General features: G+C 47.5%; 1 protein-coding gene across 2 annotated transcripts in view; it reads right to left on the bottom strand.

The window, feature by feature from the left end:
• iars1 (isoleucyl-tRNA synthetase 1) overlaps positions 1 to 21,924 on the bottom strand; it is a 166,846-nt gene that overhangs the window by 56,945 nt on the left and 87,977 nt on the right. For both annotated transcript variants that reach the window (XM_064967436.1, XM_064967435.1), the window contains exons 20-23: positions 19,988 to 20,108; positions 15,013 to 15,104; positions 14,377 to 14,454; positions 12,097 to 12,218 (exon numbers count right to left, since the gene is read on the bottom strand). In XM_064967436.1, the coding sequence (XP_064823508.1) occupies positions 12,097 to 12,218; positions 14,377 to 14,454; positions 15,013 to 15,104; positions 19,988 to 20,108 (413 nt within the window). The remainder of the gene's footprint in view (positions 1 to 12,096; positions 12,219 to 14,376; positions 14,455 to 15,012; positions 15,105 to 19,987; positions 20,109 to 21,924) is intronic.

The raw sequence follows: 21,924 nt of genomic DNA, 5'->3' as shown, positions 1-21,924 counted from the left end.
AAAAGAGAAACTCCCCTAAAAGGGATAATCCAGCGACACTATTTACTGACTGTTACAAGAAATGGGAACGTCAGCGACCTCACCTTCCACACAGACCCGCCCCTGGCATGGTACAGCGACCTCACCTTCCACACAGACCCGCCCCTGTTAGTGCTATATTAACCAGACCCGCCCCTGGCATGGTACAGCGACCTCACCTTCCACACAGACCCGCCACTGTTAGTGCTATATTAACCAGACCCGCCCCTGGCATGGTACAGCGACCTCACCTTCCACACAGACCCGCCCCTGTTAGTGCTATATTAACCAGACCATCCCCTGTTAGTGCTATATTAACCAGACCATCCCCTGGCACAGTGCTATATTAACCAGACCATCCCCTGTTAGTGCTATATTAACCAGACCATCCCCTGGCACAGTGCTATATTAACCAGACCATCCCCTGGTACAGTGCTATATTAACCAGACCATCCCCTGGTACAGTGCTATATTAACCAGACCATCCCCTGGCACAGTGCTATATTAACCAGACCATCCCCTGGCACAGTGTTATATTAACAAGACCATCCCCTGGTACAGTGCTATATTAACCAGACCATCCCCTGGTACAGTGCTATATTAACCAGACCATCCCCTGGTACAGTGCTATATTAACCAGACCAGCCCCTGGCATGACACAGTGCTATATTAACCAGACCATCCCCTGACATGGCACAGTGCTATATTAACCAGACCATCCCCTGGTACAGTGCTATATTAACCAGACCATCCCCATGGCACAGTGCTATATTAACCAGACCATCCCCTGGCACAGTGCTATATTAACCAGACCATCCCCTGGTACAGTGCTATATTAACCAGACCATCCCCTGGCACAGTGCTATATTAACCAGACCATCCCCATGGCACAGTGCTATATTAACCAGACCATCCCCTGGTACAGTGCTATATTAACCAGACCATCCCCTGGTACAGTGCTATATTAACCAGACCATCCCCTGGCACAGTGCTATATTAACCAGACCATCCCCTGGTACAGTGCTATATTAACCAGACCATCCCCTGGCACAGTGCTATATTAACCAGACCATCCCCTGGTACAGTGCTATATTAACCAGACCATTCCCTGGCACAGTGCTATATCAACACAGACCCGCCCCTGGCATGGCACAGTGCTATATTAACCAGACCATCCCCTGGCACAGTGCTATATTAACCAGACCATCCCCTGGTACAGTGCTATATTAACCAGACCATCCCCATGGCACAGTGCTATATTAACCAGACCATCCCCTGGCACAGTGCTATATTAACCAGACCATCCCCTGGTACAGTGCTATATTAACCAGACCATCCCCTGGCACAGTGCTATATTAACCAGACCATCCCCATGGCACAGTGCTATATTAACCAGACCATCCCCTGGTACAGTGCTATATTAACCAGACCATCCCCTGGTACAGTGCTATATTAACCAGACCATCCCCTGGCACAGTGCTATATTAACCAGACCATCCCCTGGTACAGTGCTATATTAACCAGACCATCCCCTGGCACAGTGCTATATTAACCAGACCATCCCCTGGTACAGTGCTATATTAACCAGACCATCCCCTGGCACAGTGCTATATTAACCAGACCATCCCCTGGTACAGTGCTATATTAACCAGACCATCCCCTGACACAGTGCTATATTAACCAGACCATCCCCTGACACAGTGCTATATTAACCAGACCATCCCCTGGCACAGTGCTATATTAACCAGACCATCCCCTGGTACAGTGCTATATTAACCAGACCATCCCCTGGTACAGTGCTATATTAACCAGACCATCCCCTGACACAGTGCTATATTAACCAGACCATCCCCTGACACAGTGCTATATTAACCAGACCATCCCCTGGCACAGTGCTATATTAACCAGACCATCCCCTGGCACAGTGCTATATTAACCAGACCATCCCCTGGTACAGTGCTATATTAACCAGACCATCCCCTGGTACAGTGTTATATTAACCAGACCATCCCCTGGTACAGTGCTATATTAACCAGACCATCCCCTGGTACAGTGCTATATTAACCAGACCATCCCCTGGTACAGTGCTATATTAACCAGACCATCCCCTGGTACAGTGTTATATTAACCAGACCATCCCCTGGCATGGTACAGTGCTATATTAACCAGACCATCCCCTGGCACAGTGTTATATTAACCAGACCATCCCCTGGCATGGTACAGTGCTATATTAACCAGACCATCCCCTGGCACAGTGTTATATTAACCAGACCATCCCCTGGCATGGCACAGTGCTATATTAACCAGACCATCCCCTGGTACAGTGCTATATTAACCAGACCATCCCCTGGTACAGTGCTATATTAACCAGACCATTCCCTGGCACAGTGCTATATTAACCAGACCATCCCCTGGTACAGTGCTATATTAACCAGACCATTCCCTGGCACAGTGCTATATCAACACAGACCCGCCCCTGGCATGGCACAGTGTTATATTAACCAGACCATCCCCTGGCACAGTGCTATATTAACCAGACCATCCCCTGGCACAGTGCTATATTAACCAGACCATCCCCTGGTACAGTGCTATATTAACCAGACCATCCCCTGGCACAGTGCTATATTAACCAGACCATCCCCTGGTACAGTGTTATATTAACCAGACCATCCCCTGGTACAGTGCTATATTAACCAGACCATCCCCTGGTACAGTGCTATATTAACCAGACCATCCCCTGGCACAGTGCTATATTAACCAGACCATCCCCTGGCACAGTGCTATATTAACCAGACCATCCCCTGGTACAGTGCTATATTAACCAGACCATCCCCTGGCACAGTGCTATATTAACCAGACCATCCCCTGGCACAGTGCTATATTAACCAGACCATCCCCTGGCACAGTGCTATATTAACCAGACCATCCCCTGGCACAGTGCTATATTAACCAGACCATCCCCTGGTACAGTGCTATATTAACCAGACCATCCCCTGGTACAGTGCTATATTAACTAGACCATCCCCTGGCACAGTGCTATATTAACCAGACCATCCACTGGTACAGTGCTATATTAACCAGACCATCCCCTGGCACAGTGTTATATTAACCAGACCATCCCCTGGCACAGTGCTATATTAACCAGACCATCCCCTGGCATGGTACAGTGCTATATTAACCAGACCATCCCCTGGCACAGTGCTATATTAACCAGACCATCCCCTGGCACAGTGCTATATTAACCAGACCATCCACTGGTACAGTGCTATATTAACCAGACCATCCCCTGGTACAGTGCTATATTAACCAGACCCGCCCCTGGTACAGTGCTATATTAACCAGACCATCCCCTGGCACAGTGCTATATTAACCAGACCATCCCCTGGTACAGTGCTATATTAACCAGACCATCCCCTGGCATGGCACAGTGCTATATTAACCAGACCATCCCCTGGTACAGTGCTATATTAACCAGACCATCCCCTGGCATGGCACAGTGCTATATTAACCAGACCATCCCCTGGCACAGTGCTATATTAACCAGACCATCCCCTGGCACAGTGCTATATTAACCAGACCATCCCATGGCACAGTGCTATATTAACCAGACCATCCCCTGGCACAGTGCTATATTAACCAGACCATCCCCTGGTACAGTGCTATATTAACCAGACCATCCCCTGGCACAGTGCTATATTAACCAGACCATCCCCTGGCACAGTGCTATATTAACCAGACCATCCCCTGGCACAGAGCTATATTAACACAGACCATCCCCTGGCATGGTACAGTGCTATATTAACCAGACCATCCCCTGGCACAGTGCTATTTTAACACAGACCTGGCCCTGGCATGGCACAGTGCTATATTAACCAGACCATCCCCTGGTACAGTGCTATATTAACCAGACCATCCCCTGGCACAGTGCTATATTAACCAGACCATCCCCTGGCACAGTGCTATATTAACCAGACCATCCCCTGGCACAGTGCTATATTAACCAGACCATCCCCTGGTACAGTGCTATATTAACCAGACCATCCCCTGGCACAGTGCTATATTAACCAGACCATCCCCTGGCACAGTGCTATATTAACCAGAGCATCCCCTGGCACAGTGCTATATTAACCAGACCATCCCCTGGCACAGTGCTATATTAACCAGACCATCCCCTGGCACAGTGCTATATTAACCAGACCATCCCCTGGCACAGTGCTATATTAACCAGACCATCCCCTGGTACAGTGCTATATTAACCAGACCATCCCCTGGTACAGTGCTATATTAACCAGACCATCCCCTGGTACAGTGCTATATTAACCAGACCATCCCCTGGTACAGTGCTATATTAACCAGACCATCCCCTGGTACAGTGTTATATTAACCAGACCATTCCCTGGTACAGTGCTATATTAACCAGACCATCCCCTGGTACAGTGCTATATTAACCAGACCATCCCCTGGTACAGTGCTATATTAACCAGACCATCCCCTGGTACAGTGCTATATTAACCAGACCATCCCCTGGCACAGTGTTATATTAACCAGACCATCCCCTGGCATGACACAGTGTTATATTAACAAGACCATCCCCTGGCACAGTGCTATATTAACCAGACCATCCCATGGCACAGTGCTATATTAACCAGACCATCCCATGGCACAGTGCTATATTAACCAGACCATCCCCTGGTACAGTGCTATATTAACCAGACCATCCCCTGCTATATTAACCAGACCATCCCATGGCACAGTGCTATATTAACCAGACCATCCCCTGGTACAGTGCTATATTAACCAGACCATCCCCTGGCACAGTGCTATATTAACCAGACCATCCCCTGGTACAGTGCTATATTAACCAGACCATCCCCTGGCACAGTGCTATATTAACCAGACCATCCCCTGGCACAGTGCTATATTAACCAGACCATCCCCTGGTACAGTGCTATATTAACCAGACCATCCCCTGGTACAGTGCTATATTAACCAGACCATCCCCTGGTACAGTGCTATATTAACCAGACCATCCCCTGGCACAGTGCTATATTAACCAGACCATCCCCTGGTACAGTGCTATATTAACCAGACCATCCCCTGGCACAGTGCTATATTAACCAGACCATCCCCTGGCATGGCACAGTGCTATATTAACCAGACCATCCCCTGGTTCAGTGCTATATTAACCAGACCATCCCATGGCACAGTGCTATATTAACCAGACCATCCCCTGGCACAGTGCTATATTAACCAGACCATCCCCTGGCACAGTGCTATATTAACCAGACCATCCCCTGGCACAGTGCTATATTAACCAGACCATCCCCTGGCACAGTGCTATATTAACCAGACCATCCCCTGGCACAGTGCTATATTAACCAGACCATCCCATGGCACAGTGCTATATTAACCAGACCATCCCCTGGCACAGTGCTATATTAACCAGACCATCCCCTGGCACAGTGCTATATTAACCAGACCATCCCCTGGTACAGTGCTATATTAACCAGACCATCCCCTGGCACAGTGCTATATTAACCAGACCATCCCCTGGCACAGTGCTATATTAACCAGACCATCCCCTGGCACAGAGCTATATTAACACAGACCATCCCCTGGCATGGCACAGTGCTATTTTAACACAGACCTGGCCCTGGCATGGCACAGTGCTATATTAACCAGACCATCCCCTGGTACAGTGCTATATTAACCAGACCATCCCCTGGCACAGTGCTATATTAACCAGACCATCCCCTGGCACAGTGCTATATTAACCAGACCATCCCCTGGCACAGTGCTATATTAACCAGACCATCCCCTGGTACAGTGCTATATTAACCAGACCATCCCCTGGCACAGTGCTATATTAACCAGACCATCCCCTGGCACAGTGCTATATTAACCAGACCATCCCCTGGCACAGTGCTATATTAACCAGACCATCCCCTGGCACAGTGCTATATTAACCAGACCATCCCCTGGTACAGTGCTATATTAACCAGACCATCCCCTGGCACAGTGCTATATTAACCAGACCATCCCCTGGCACAGTGCTATATCAACACAGACCCACCCCTGGCACAGTGCTATATTAACCAGACCATCCCCTGGCACAGTGTTATATTAACCAGACCCGCCCCTGGCACAGTGCTATATTAACCAGACCATCCCCTGGTACAGTGCTATATTAACCAGACCATCCCCTGGTACAGTGCTATATTAACCAGACCATCCCCTGGCATGGCACAGTGCTATATTAACCAGACCATCCCCTGGTACAGTGCTATATTAACACAGACCCGCCCCTGGCATGGCACAGTGCTATATTAACCAGACCATCCCCTGGCATGGCACAGTGCTATATCAACACAGACCCCCCCCCTGGCATGGCACAGGGCCATAAGAGCACACCACACCTCTGTTAAGAGAGGGTATTAAAACCAGGATGGAGGGTCAGAATACTGGACGGAGAGGGTATTAAACCCAGGATGGAGGGTCAGAATACTGAACATTGAGGACACTGCTACAGCCTGTGTCATTCAGTACAAGTCTGGAACAGTAGTAGTGCAGGGAAACCTCAAACGTTTTCAGCAGGTCTTTTACAGGATCGAAGAGGGGGTCTGCACGCTGGACTGTGGTGACAAAACACCCAACAGGAGAGAAAAACAGCCCAGTTGGAGGAGGAGGGGAGTAAACTGAGGTGAGACAATGTACAACTCATGAGAGAGCTGGCCATCCCCAAAGAGAAAGCCAACAAGAACAGTCCCACTTCAGAACCCGACTACAGGCAGGACAGACAAGATAGGAACCCACCAACCCATCAGACCCCCCCCCCCCCCAGCACTTCACCAGCCCTCCTGACCGACGATGGTCCCCGAGCCACACCATAATGTACACAGGCACAAACGACCCTGAGGGCCCAGCAGGAAAGTGTGTTTGGAAAAGCGTCTTCCACACGTGGTCATCTCCACCCTGCTACGAGGAAAAGACTCTCACCCTATATCACCGTACAGCGGGTGAATGAAAGCGTTTCCTGTGACTGCACACCAGGTTTCCAATTCAAAAGCAAGAGCTTCATGTAGCCACTTGGGTACGTTTGTTCATATTCTGTGCAAGATAGTGAGTTATTAGCCCAGTTATAGATAATTTCTAGTCAACAACGAGGGTCTTGAAAATAGGCCACTCCGGTAGGCCCACATTATGTACAAATAGCCACAGTAGCCTACTTGGTCACTGTTAAATTGAATTTACCACAGGTGGACTCCAATCAAGTTGCAGAAACATCAAGGATAATCAATGGAAACAGGACGCACCTGAGCTCATAGCAAAAGGGTCTGAATACTTATGTAAAAAAAGGTATTTCAGATTTATTTATTTTTGTAATAAATGTGCAAAAATGTCTAAAAACCTGTTTTCACTTTGTCATGACGGGGTATTGTGATGTCATGACGGGGTATTGTGATGTCATGACGGAGTATTGTGATGTCATGACGGGGTATTGTGATGTCATGACGGGGTATTGTGATGTCATGACGGGGTATTGTGACGTCATGACGGGGTATTGTGATGTCATGACGGGGTATTGTGACGTCATGACGGGGTATTGTGGCGTCATGACGGGGTATTGTGATGTCATGACGGGGTATTGTGTGTAGGTTGATGAGGAAAAACATGAATTGAATCACTTTTAGAATAAGGCTGTAACGCAACTAAATGTTTAAAAAGTCAAGCGGTCTGAATACTTTCCAAATCCATCGTAGAGACTCAGTGAGCATAACCTTGCTACAGTATAGGATATGTACCCACAAAATGGAAACTGAGCTGTACTTCCTAACAAATGCTTTACCACAGATCACACAGACCCACAAAGAATTTGAAAAACAAATCCAACACTGGATAAACTCTCATATCTGTTAGACGAAATACCACAATGTGCAAATCACAGCAGCAACATGTGTCCCATTACCATGATAAGGGACAGACAGACGCACAGAAACAAGACAGAAGGAGGGGACAGATAACCAATCACTTAATGGGTTTAGAGCGGACGGACAGACAACTTGTCTCCTCCTGATTGGAGGTCACCCCTACAGGATGTCTCACGTCTTGGACAGGAACTGGAAGGAGCTCTTAACAAGGATGCCCGCTGCAGCCGAGCAGGCTGGGTAGTAATATACGAGCTGGGACAGTACATGAATGGTAAAGACCGGCGAGGTAGAGGTGTGTGTGTGGGAGCAGGTACTGTAGTGAAGACAGACATTCAGAGTGACTGGAGAATACACACACACACACACACACACACACCTTGAACGGCCCTGTGGAGAAGAACACTGATCTGCCATCAGTTAAAAAAACAAATCTTGTTCACAATGACGGCCTACACCGGCCAAAACCCGACTCTGGGCTAATTGTGCGCCGCCCGATGGTGGGTTGTAAAAACAGCCCCGGAATCGAACCAGGGTCTGTAGTGACGCCTCTAGCACTGAGATGCAGTGCCTTAGACCACTTTTTTATATTTGAGTAATTTATCAGATCTCTTATCTAGAGAGGTTTGGAGTCAGTGCATTCATCTGAAGGTAGCGAGGTGGAGAAGCACATATCACAGGCATAAAGTAGCTTTAAGTCAAGTGTTTTTTGGTTGTTGCTGCAAAGCATAACAGTAGCAATGCTTCAGAGACTAAAGCAACGGCCCTGCCGGTTCGGAGACTAAAGCAACGGCCCTGCCGGTTCAGAGACTAAAGCAACGGCCCTGCCGGTTCAGAGACTAAAGCAACGGCCCTGCCGGTTCAGAGACTAAAGCAACGGCCCTGCCGGTTCAGAGACTAAAGCAACGGCCCTGCCGGTTCAGAGACTAAAGCAACGGCCCTGCCGGTTCAGAGACTAAAGCAACGGCCCTGCCGGTTCAGAGACTAAAGCAACGGCCCTGCCGGTTCAGAGACTAAAGCAACGGCCCTGCCGGTTCAGAGACTAAAGCAACGGCCCTGCCGGTTCAGAGACTAAAGCAACGGCCCTGCCGGTTCAGAGACTAAAGCAACGGCCCTGCCGGTTCAGAGACTAAAGCAACGGCCCTGCCGGTTCAGAGACACTAAAGCAACGGCCCTGCCGGTTCAGAGACACTAAAGCAACGGCCCTGCCGGTTCAGAGACTAAAGCAACGGCCCTGCAGGTTCAGAGACTAAAGCAACGGCCCTGCAGGTTCAGAGACTAAAGCAACGGCCCTGCCGGTTCAGAGACTAAAGCAACGGCCCTGCCGGTTCAGAGACTAAAGCAACGGCCCTGCAGGTTCAGAGACTAAAGCAACGGCCCTGCCGGTTCAGAGACTAAAGCAACGGCCCTGCCGGTTCAGAGACACTAAAGCAACGGCCCTGCCGGTTCAGAGACTAAAGCAACGGCCCTGCAGGTTCAGAGACTAAAGCAACGGCCCTGCCGGTTCAGAGACTAAAGCAACGGCCCTGCCGGTTCAGAGACTAAAGCAACGGCCCTGCCGGTTCAGAGACTAAAGCAACGGCCCTGCAGGTTCAGAGACTAAAACAACGGCCCTGTCGGTTCAGAGACTAAAGCAACGGCCCTGCCAGTTCAGAGACAGATTAAAGGGTATAGCTACCCAATCATAGCACTAACAACAAAGGTGTGTGTGTGTGTGTGTGTGACCAGCATGTCTAAATAAAGTCCTGGGTTTGATCATGTCCGATGAGTTGTACAGACACGAATGCAGCTCAGAGTTAATACACTGACACAAACAGAACAGTATAATTGACGGGCGTTTCAACACAGATAAGTTGGTTCAAAACAAATACTCCCATCACCGAAGCATCTGGGAGTTATAAAAGACAAATCACTTCTTGTTTCTAACAAAAGAGATTCAAAGAAAAGTCCAAACATTCCAATTTCAAAATAAATATAATTTTAACCTCTTGGAACTCTAGGGGCAGTATTTCATTTTTGGATAAAAAAGCGTTCCCGTTTTAAACAAGATATTTTGTCACGAAAAGATGCTTGACTATGCATATAATTGACAGCTTTGGAAAGAAAACACTAACGTTTCCAAAACTGCAAAGATATTATCTGTGAGTGCCACAGAACTGATGCTACAGGCGAAACCAAGATGAAACTTCAAACAGGAAATGAGCAAAATTTTTGATGCGCTGTTTTCCAATGTCTCCTTATATGGCTGTGAATGCGACAGGAATGAGCCCACAATTTCTGCCGTTTCCCCAAGGTGTCTGCAGCATTGTGACGTATTTGTAGGCATATCATTGGAAGATTGACCAAAAGAGACCACATTTACCAGGTGTGTGTCCGCCCGGTGTCCTGCGTCGAAATTGGTGCTTAAACTTCAGCTGAAAGTATTTTTCCATGTAATTCAGAGGAGAAAGCAGACTTCCACGAACAATATATCAATGAAGAGATGTGAAAAACACCTTGAGGATTGATTCTAAACAACGTTTGCCATGTTTCAGTCGATATTTTGGAGTAAATTTGGAAAAAAGTTTGGCATTTTGGTGACTGAATTTCTTTTTTTTTTTGGTAGCCAAACGTGATGTACAAAACGGAGCGATTTCTCCTACACAAAGAATCTTTCAAGAAAAACTGAACATTTGCTATCTAACTGAGAGTCTCCTCATTGAAAGCATCTGAAGTTCTTCAAAGGTAAATGATTTTATTTGAATGCTTTTCTGGTGTTTGTGAAAATGTTGCCCGCTAAATGCTACGCTAGCTATCAATACTCTTACACAAATGCTTGTTTTGCTATGGTTGAAAAGCATATTTTGAAAATCTGAGATGACAGTGTTTTTAAGACTAAGCTTGAGAGCTAGCATATTTATTTCATTTCATTTGCGATGTTTATGAATAGTTAACGTTGCGTTATGCTAATGAGCTTGAGGCTATAACTGGAACAGGTTTTCTTCGTAGCCAAACGTGAACAAAACGGAGCGATTTGTCCTACACAAATAATATTTTTTTTTAAACTGAACATTTGCTATCTAACAGAGAGTCTCCTCAATGAAAACATCTGAAGTTCTTCAAAGGTAAATGATTTTATTTGAATGCTTTTCTTGTTTTGTGAAAATGTTGCTGGCTGAATTCTAGGCTTATAGCTATGCTAGCTATCAATACTCTTACACAAATGCTTGTTTAGCTATAGTTCAATAGAATATTTTGAAAATCTGAGATGACAGTGTTGTTAACAAAAGTCTAAGCTTGAGAGCAAATATATTTATTTCATTTAATTTGCGATTTTCATGAATAGTTAACGTTGCGTTATGCTAATGAGCTTGAGGCTATAAATAGGATCCCGGATACGGGATTGCTCGTCGCATGAAGTTAAAGAGGAATCCTTAAAAATATATATTTTTTAATAAATTGGGAAATAAATAGTTTTAGTCGAAAGACTTTGAGCTGTCTGTATCCCCTGCTACTAATTTGACGTGAGACACTTTCAGATTCATTGAGGAGGAAGTCACTCTTCAAAATGGCGCCCTACTCCCTATAAATGGCGCCCTACTCCCTATAAATGGCGCCCTACTCCCTATAAATGGCGCCCTACTCCCTATATAGTGCACTACCACCCATGGGAATCTTTTCAATAGTAGTGCACTAAATCACTAGTGGGGGGGGCTACTTGAGCTAGTGAATGGTGCAGTTCACGGTCCATCGAGACAAATTCAATGATTGATTGATTGATTACTTGACTGGAGGCAGCAGTAGCAGCAGATGATTGATTAACCAATACCTGACTAGAGGCAGGATGAGGTAGTGAATGACTGATCAACTGATTGATTACCTGACTAGAGGTAGCATGAGATACTGTGTGATTGATTACCTGACTAGAGGCAGGATGAGGTAGTGAATGACTGATCAACTGATTGATTACCTGACTAGAGGTAGCATGAGATACTGTGTGATTGATAGACTGATTGATTACCTGACTAGAGGCAGGATGAGGTAGTGAATGACTGATCAACTGATTGATTACCTGACTAGAGGTAGCATGAGATACTGTGTGATTGATAGACTGATTGATTACCTGACTAGAGGCAGCATGAGGTAGTGAATGACTGATCAACTGATTGATTACCTGACTAGAGGCAGCATGAGGTAGTGGATGCTACTGGAGTCCTTCTCCTCTACAGAGGCGGGGTCGATCAGGTGACGCAGGTTCTGGTACATCATCTCTGTAATAAACGGGGTGAAGGGAGCCTAGTGGGGAGGAGGAGACCAGTTAGAGAAGAACAACGATACTATACAGTACTATACTAGTGGGGAGGAGGGGAGATACCTAGTTAGAGAAGAACAACGATACTATACAGTACTATAGAGAAGAACAACGATAGTATACAGCACTATATTAGTGGGGAGGAGGGGAGATACCTAGTTAGAGAAGAACAACGATACTATACAGCACTATATTAGTAGGGAGGAGGAGAGATACCTAGTTAGAGAAGAACAACGATACTATACAGTACTATACTAGTGGGGAGGAGGAGAACAGTTAGAGAAGAACAACGATACTATACAGTACTATACTAGTGGGGAGGAGGAGACCAGTTAGAGAAAAACAACGATACTATACAGTACTATAGTTAGAGAAGAACAACGATGCTATACAGTACTATACTAGTGGGGAGGAGGAGACCAGTTAGAGAAAAACAACAATACTATACAGTACTATACTAGTGGGGAGGAGGGGAGATACCTAGTTAGAGAAGAACAACGATACTATACAGTACTATAGTTAGAGAAAGACAACGATACTATACAGTACTATACTAGTGGGGAGGAGGAGACCAGTTAGAGAAAAACAACGATACTATACAGTACTATAGTTAGAGAAAAACAACAATACTATACAGTACTATACTAGTGAGATACCTAGTTAGTTGAGAACATGCACGACAACTCTGTTACCATTCCAACTGAGGGAGACCTCGTTCCCATTCCAACTGAGGGAGACCTCGTTCCCATTCCCACTGAGGGAGTCCTCGTTCCCATTCCCACTGAGGGAGACCTCGTTCCCATTCCCACTGGGGGAGACCTCGTTCCCATTCCCACTGAGGGAGACCTCGTTCCCATTCCCACTGAGGGAGACCTCGTTCCCATTCCCACTGAGGGAGACCTCGTTCCCATTCCCACTGAGGGAGACCTCGTTCCCATTCCCACTGAGGGAGACCTCGTTCCCATTCCCACTGAGGGAGACCTCGTTCCCATTCCCACTGAGGGAGACCTCGTTCCCATTCCCACTGAGGGAGACCTCGTTCCCATTCCCACTGAGGGAGACCTCGTTCCCATTCCCACTGGGGGAGACCTCGTTCCCATTCCCACTGGGGGAGACCTCGTTCCCATTCTAACTGGGGGAGACCTCGTTCCCATTCCAACTGAGGGAGACCTCGTCCCCATTCCAACTGGGGGAGACCTCGTCCCCATTCCAACTGGGGGAGACCTCGTCCCCATTCCAACTGGGGGAGACCTCGTCCCCATTCCAACTGGGGGAGACCTCGTCCCCATTCCAACTGGGGGAGACCTCGTCCCCATTCCAACTGGGGGAGACCTCGTCCCCATTCCAACTGAGGGAGACCTCGTCCCCATTCCAACTGAGGGAGACCTCGTCCCCATTCCAACTGAGGGAGACCTCGTCCCCATTCCAACTGAGGGAGACCTCGTTCCCATTCCAACTGAGGGAGACCTCGTCCTCGTTACCATTCTAACTGAGGGAGACCTTGTCCTCGTTACCATTCTAACTGAGGGAGACCTTGTCCTCGTTACCATTCTAACTGAGGGAGACCCTGTCCTCGTTCCCATTCTAACTGAGGGAGACCTCGTCCTTATACAAAGACACCTGCGTTGAGAGCGAATGCAGGGTAAGTAAAATTATCATATGCAGCAGACTTAAGGTCAAACTTTTTTCTTTAACAATTTCTGTGAGGAGTTTTAGTTACAGCCTGATATACACACAATGCGTCACGGGGCACATCGCCACGGGGCACGGCGTCACGGGCCACGGTGCCACGGGGCACCACGGGGCACGGCGCCACGGGGCACGGCGTCACGGGGCACGGCGCCACGGGGCACGGCGCCACGGGGCACGGCGTCACGGGGCACAGCGTCACGGGGCACAGCGTCACGGGGCACAGCGTCACGGGGCACAGCGTCACGGGGCACAGCGTCACGGGGCACAGCGTCACGGGGCACAGCATCGGAGCGCTCGTTATTTAGAACACTCCGGTGCATTAGTTCTAAGCGCAACCGTTTTGCCGAAGAGAAATTGACGCCCTCAATACATTACTTTCAACGGAAGCAGATGTCATTGAGCGGAGTTCAGCCGGGTTAAACATTATGCACCGTCACCCATGTGACTCACCATCAGTCTGCACATGGAGAACAGAACACTGAAGAGATTCTCCAGGGCCCCCAGACAGTCCTCTGTTCCACTCTCTCCCTGTGGGGTTACAATACACGGTTACAAACATCTTCCTCCTCCTCCTCTTCCTCCCTAACATGTTCCATACATCACACAACAGATCTTAAACCAGAGAGGCATTGATGACCAACTCAATTCATTCACATTACTGTAGTCAATATAGCATAGTCAACAGAGAAACAGAGGTAGAGTGGTTACTGTAGTCAATATAGCATAGTCAACAGAGAAACAGGTATAATGGTTACTGTAGTCAATATAGCATAGTCAACAGAGAAATAGTGGTTACTGTAGTCAGTATAGCATAGTCAGAGAAACAGAGGTAGAGTGGTTACTGTAGTCAGTATAGCATAGTCAACAGAGAAACAGAGGTAGAATGGTTACTGTAGTCAATATAGCATAGACAACAGAGAAACAGAGGTATAGTGGTTACTGTAGTCAGTATAGCATAGTCAACAGAGAAACAGAGGTAGAGTGGTTACTGTAGTCAATATAGCATAGTCAACAGAGAAATAGTGGTATAGTGGTTACTGTAGCTTTAAGCTATTTGACTGCCTCAGTGTTTGAGGGTGAACTCACCTTGAAACGCCTACGGTTGGTCCTCACGTACCAGTTGGTCAGCATGTCCACAAACTTGACAAGCTTTGGCACCACCGTGTACAGCCTGTAAGCTGCAAGGAGACACTGTGATCACAACTCATGTCTGGAGGAGAGGGAGAGGCTGGGAAAGGTCGTCTTTATGACGACAGACGCATAACAGAGTTCTGTATGGCGAACTGGGGTGGCGGTCAGAATTGACGCGTTGAAACAATGACGTATTCACATGTGAGTGTTGTCTATTTAAGCAATAAGGCCCCGAGGAGGTGTGGTATATGGTCAATATACCACGGCTGAGGGCTGTTCTTAAGCACGACGCAACGCGGAGTGCCTGGACACAGCTCTTAGCCGTGGTATATTGGCCATATATCACCAACCTCCCGAGGTGCCTTATTTAAATATTATAAACAGGTTACCAATGTAATTAGAGCATTAAAAATAAATGTTTTTTTTCCATACAAACCCGTGGTATACAGTCTGATATACTACGGCTGTCAGCCAATCAGCATTCAGGGCTCGAACCACCCAGTTTATAATGTGTTTTTATCCTATATGTTGTTTTTATATATCCATCATGTTGGCATGGTTGTCTGCCCAGTAATAATTGCCCCTTGGTTATAGCTATTTAATGAATTGAATTTCATTTAAAATCGGTTTAATTTAACTGAATGTTACATTAAGTATCAAATTTGTAAAAAGCCTTTCAGTGAAGAGTTTTGTCACTCATCTCAGCCTTGAACAACTGGATGAGAGACTGTGTGTACGGTGTGTACGGCGTGTACACGTTTTGTGTGTGTGTGAGTCAAATACAAAACACAATTGTATTTGTCACATGCTTCGTATACAACAGGTGTAGACTAACAGTGAAATGCTTACTTACGGGTCATTCCCAATAAATGAGAGAAAATTAGATCTCAGTCTTGAATTGACGCTTAGCCTGTTTGATGGTACGTCAGAGGTCGTAGCGGGATTTCTTATAAGCGTCCGGGTTAATGTCCCGGTCCTTAAAAGCGGCAGCTCTAGTCATTAGCTCAGTGAGGATGTTGCCTGTAATCCATGGCTTCTGGTTGGGATATGTATGTACGGTCACTGTGGGATCCACTGACTGATGACTGATTGAAAGAAATTGATAAGAAGATTGTGGGAGCTGTACAGTTAGATTTCAGTGGAGCCTCTGATTATTATTGACCTCTGTCATATCATGGATTTAGAGACATTTATCTAATAGAACTACAAGGGTTTTCTTTAATGGAAGCTTCTCTAATGTTAAACATGTAAAGTGTGGTGTACCGCAGGGCAGCTCTCTAGGCCCTCTACTCTTTTCTATTTTTACCAATGACCTGCCACTGGCATTAAACAAAGCCTGTGTGTCCATGTATGCTGATGATTCAACCATATACAACCATATACAGTGGGGCAAAAAAGTATTTAGTCAGACACCAATTGTGCAAGTTCTCCCACTTAAAAAGATGAGGCCTGTAATTTTCATCATAGGTACACTTCAACTATGACAGACAAAATGAGGGGGAAAAAAATACATAAAATCACATTGTCGGATTTTTAATGAATTTATTTGCAAATTATGGTGGAAAATAAGTATTTTTCTCAATACTTTGTTGTATACCCTTTGTTGGCAATGACAGAGGTCAAACGTTTTCTGTAAGTCTTCACAGGGTTTTCACACACTGTTACTGGTATTTTGGCCCATTCCTCCATGCAGATCTCCTCTAGAGCAGTGATGTTTTGGGGCTGTTGCTGGGCAACACGGACTTTCAACTCCCTCCAAAGATTTTCTATGGGGTTGAGATCTGGAAACTGGCTAGGCCACTCCAGGACCTTGAAATGCTTCTTACGAAGCCACCCCTTCGTTGCACGGGCGGTGTTTTTGGGATCATTGTCATGCTGAAAGACCCAGCCACGTTTCATCTTCAATGCCCTTGCTGATGGAAGGAGGTTTTCACTCAAAATCTCACGATACATGGCCCCATTCATTCTTTCCTTTACACGGATCAGTCGTCCTGGTCCCTTTGCAGAAAAACAGCCCCAAAGCATGATGTTTCCACCCCCATGCTTCACAGTAGGTATGGTGTTCTTTGGATGCAACTCAGCATTCTTTGTCCTCCAAACACGACGAGTTGAGTTTTTACCAAAAAGTTATATTTTGGTTTCATCTGACCATATGACATTTTCCCAATCTTCTTCTGGATCATCCAAATGCTCTCTAGCAAACTTCAGATGGGCCTGGACATGCACTGGCTTAAGCAGGGGGACACGTCTGGCACTGCAGGATTTGAGTCCCTGGCGGCGTAGTGTGTTACTGATGGTAGGCTTTGTTACTTTGGTCCCAGCTCTCTGCAGGTCATTCACTAGGTCCCCCCGTGTGGTTCTGGGATTTTTGCTCACCGTTCTTGTGATCATTTTGACCCCACGGGGTGAGATCTTGCGTGGAGCCCCAGATCGAGGGAGATTATCAGTGGTCTTGTATGTCTTCCATTTCCTAATAATTGCTCCCACAGTTGATTTCTTCAAACCAAGATGCTTACCTATTGCAGATTCAGTCTTCCCAGCCTGGTGCAGGTCTACAATTTTGTTTCTGGTGTCCTTTGACAGCTCTTTGGTCTTGGCCATATTGGAGTTTGGAGTGTGACAGGTTGTGGACAGGTGTCTTTTATACTGATAACAAGTTCAAACAGGTGCCATTAATATAGGTAACGAGTGGAGGACAGAGGAGCCTCTTAAAGAAGAAGTTACAGGTCTGTGAAAGCCAGAAATCTTGCTTGTTTGTAGGTGACCAAATACTTATTTTCCACCATAATTTGCAAATAAATTCATTTAAAAATCCTACAATGTGATTTTTCTCATTTTGTCTGTCATAGTTGAAGTGTACCTATGATGAAAATTACAGGCCTCTCTCATCTTTTTAAGTGGGAGAACTTGCACAATTGGTGGCTGACTAAATACTTTTTTGACCCACTGTACACATCAGCAACCACAGCTAATGAAGTCACTGAAACCCTTAACAAAGAGTTGCAGTCTGTTTTGGAATGGGTGGCCAGTAATACACTGGTCCTGAACATCTCTAAAACTAAGAGCATTGGATTTGGTACAAATCATTCCCTAAGTTCTAGACCTCAGCTGAAACTGGTAATGAATGATGTGGCTGTTGAACAAGTTGAGGAGACTAAATTACTTGGAGTTCCCTTAGATTGTAAACTGTCATGGTCAAAACATATTGATTCAATGGTTGTAAAGATGGAGAGAGGTCTGTGTGACAAAGAGATGCTCTGCTTTTATGAAACCACACTCCACAAACAAAGTCCTACAGGCTCTAGTCTTGTCTAATCTTGATTGTGGTCCAGGGCATTCCCGCGCCATTGCCTCTTCACAGGGGCATTCCCGCGCCATTGCCTCTTCACAAGGGCATTCCCGCGCCATTGCCTCTTCACAAGGGCATTCCCGCGCCATTGCCTCTTCACAAGGGCATTCCCGCGCCATTGCCTCTTCACAAGGGCATTCCCGCGCCATTGCCTCTTCACAAGGGCATTCCCGCGCCATTGCCTCTTCACAAGGGCATTCCCGCGCCATTGCCTCTTCACAAGGGCATTCCCGCGCCATTGCCTCTTCACAAGGGCATTCCCGCGCCATTGCCTCTTCACAAGGGCATTCCCGCACCATTGCCTCTTCACAAGGGCATTCCCGCACCATTGCCTCTTCACAAGGGCATTCCCGCACCATTGCCTCTTCACAAGGGCATTCCCGCACCATTGCCTCTTCACAAGGGCATTCCCGCACCATTGCCTCTTCACAAGGGCATTCCCGCACCATTGCCTCTTCACAAGGGCATTCCCGCACCATTGCCTCTTCACAAGGGCATTCCCGCACCATTGCCTCTTCACAAGGGCATTCCCGCACCATTGCCTCTTCACAAGGGCATTCCCGCACCATTGCCTCTTCACAAGGGCATTCCCGCACCATTGCCTCTTCACAAGGGCATTCCCGCACCATTGCCTCTTCACAAGGGCATTCCCGCACCATTGCCTCTTCACAAGGGCATTCCCGCACCATTGCCTCTTCACAAGGGCATTCCCGCACCATTGCCTCTTCACAAGGGCATTCCCGCACCATTGCCTCTTCACAAGGGCATTCCCGCACCATTGCCTCTTCACAAGGGCATTCCCGCACCATTGCCTCTTCACAAGGGCATTCCCGCACCATTGCCTCTTCACAAGGGCATTCCCGCACCATTGCCTCTTCACAAGGGCATTCCCGCACCATTGCCTCTTCACAAGGGCATTCCCGCACCATTGCCTCTTCACAAGGGCATTCCCGCGCCATTGCCTCTTCACAGGGGCATTCCCGCGCCATTTCCTCTTCACAAGGGCATTCCCGCGCCATTGCCTCTTCACAAGGGCATTCCCGCACCATTGCCTCTTCACAAGGGCATTCCCGCACCATTGCCTCTTCACAAGGGCATTCCCGCACCATTGCCTCTTCACAAGGGCATTCCCGCACCATTGCCTCTTCACAAGGGCATTCCCGCGCCATTGCCTCTTCACAAGGGCATTCCCGCACCATTGCCTCTTCACAAGGGCATTCCCGCACCATTGCCTCTTCACAAGGGCACAATGAAAGAGGATCCTCCAATCATTTTGATTACAACGTGTGCATCGGCTACAGCTGATTTAACGGAATAGCCCGAAATGTTTTCTCAGCTCAGATTTACTTCAAGGAGGCATGCAACACACACAGCCTAGCCTATGGGACTAGTGAATTTGTTTACCTAGGTATTCATTCGGGTTCACAGTGCGGACCGAACCGAGGTCCCTGTATGAATAAGTGTACGGTTACACCCCTAAGAAACGGCTTGTGTGTGTGTGTGTGTGTGTGTGTGTGTGTGTGTGTGTGTGTGTGTGTGTGTGTGTGTGTGTGTGTGTGTGTGTGTGTGTGTGTAGCTCACCATCCATCTCAGCTTTGAAGAACTGGATGAGAGACTGGGTGAAGGACTGGATCCATTTGTCCATGATGTTGTCACTGCGCTTCGCTGTGGCCTCGTTGTACAGGAAGCTGATGCCTTCCTCCTGAAGGGCAAAGGTCACAGGGCAAAGGTCACAGGGCGAAAAGGTCACAAGGCGAAAAGGTCACAAGGCGAAAAGGTCACACAGAGAACAGGACACGGAAAGAGAGAGCATGATAGAGAGAAAGTTACAGAGTTTAAAGGCTGTGATAGGTAGTATCTTGTGTTCTGGTTGAGGTGTTCTCCTCATTAAACAGTAACTGTCTGGTTGAGGTGTTCTCCTCATTAAACAGTAACTGTCTGGTTGAGGTGTTCTCCTCATTAAACAGTAACTGTCTGGTTGAGGTGTTCTCCTCATTAAACAGTAACTGTCTGGTTGAGGTGTTGTCCTCATTAACCAGTAACTGGCTGGTTGAGGTGCTCTCCTCATTAACCAGTAACTGGCTGGTTGAGGTGTTGTCCTCATTAACCAGTAACTGTCTGGTTGAGGTGTTCTCCTCATTAAACAGTAACTGTCTGGTTGAGGTGTTCTCCTCATTAACCAGTAACTGGCTGGTTGAGGTGCTCTCCTCATTAACCAGTAACTGGCTGGTTGAGGTGTTGTCCTCATTAACCAGTAACTGGCTGGTTGAGGTGTTCTCCTCATTAACCAGTAACTGGCTGGTTGAGGTGTTCTCCTCATTAAACAGTAACTGGCTGGTTGAGGTGTTCTCCTCATTAACCAGTAACTGGCTGGTTGAGGTGTTCTCCTCATTAACCAGTAACTGGCTGGTTGAGGTGCTCTCCTCATTAACCAGTAACTGGCTGGTTGAGGTGCTCTCCTCATTAACCAGTAACTGGCTGGTTGAGGTGTTCTCCTCATTAACCAGTAACTGTCTGGTTGAGGTGTTCTCCTCATTAAACAGTAACTGTCTGGTTGAGGTGTTCTCCTCATTAACCAGTAACTGGCTGGTTGAGGTGTTCTCCTCATTAACCAGTAACTGTCTGGTTGAGGTGTTCTCCTCATTAACCAGTAACTGTCTGGTTGAGGTGTTCTCCTCATTAACCAGTAACTGTCTGGTTGAGGTGTTCTCCTCATTAACCAGTAACTGTCTGGTTGAGGTGTTCTCCTCATTAACCAGTAACTGGCTGGTTGAGGTGTTCTCCTCATTAAACAGTAACTGGCTGGTTGAGGTGCTCTCCTCATTAAACAGTAACTGTCTGGTTGAGGTGTTCTCCTCATTAAACAGTAACTGGCTGGTTGAGGTGTTCTCCTCATTAAACAGTAACTGGCTGGTTGAGGTGTTCTCCTCATTAAACAGTAACTGTCTGGTTGAGGTGTTCTCCTCATTAAACAGTAACTGGCTGGTTGAGGTGTTCTCCTCATTAAACTACTGGCTGAGGGGTGGTTAGGGCTGTAAGGGGGGTTGGGGGGGGGGGGTAGGGCTGTAAGGGGAAGGCTGGGGGGGGGTAGGGCTGTAAGGGGAAGGCTGGGGGGGGGGTAGGGCTGTAAGGGGAAGGCTGGGGGGGGGTAGGGCTGTAAGGGGGAGGGCGGGGGTAGAGGGGGGAGGGGTTTGGGCTGTAAGGGGAGGGCTGGGGGGTGGGGGGGTTAGGGCTGTAAGGGGAGGGCTGGGTGAGTTAGGGCTGTAAGGGGAGGGTAAGAGGGAGATGGGTACCTTGTGCAGAGAGGGAGGGGTTGGGCAGGGGGACAGCACCTTATAAAGCATGTGTACATGTTCCACTTTCTGCACATGCTGGAGTTGGGGAGGTGTGGCAGGGGTCGGCGTAATAGGGTTAAGGCTTGGGTTAAACCGGGGGCAGGTACGGGAGACGGGGGCAGGGGACATTTAGCAGCCTCTACAAGGACCAGGAAGCGGTAGGCTGGGGGACGTGAGGAGGCC

The sequence above is a fragment of the Oncorhynchus masou genome, chromosome 6 (genome assembly GCF_036934945.1).
Source record: "Oncorhynchus masou masou isolate Uvic2021 chromosome 6, UVic_Omas_1.1, whole genome shotgun sequence".
NCBI lineage: Eukaryota > Metazoa > Chordata > Actinopteri > Salmoniformes > Salmonidae > Oncorhynchus > Oncorhynchus masou.
Note: the sequence above shows the minus strand (reverse complement) of the source record. Positions and strands in the feature narration are given on the sequence as shown.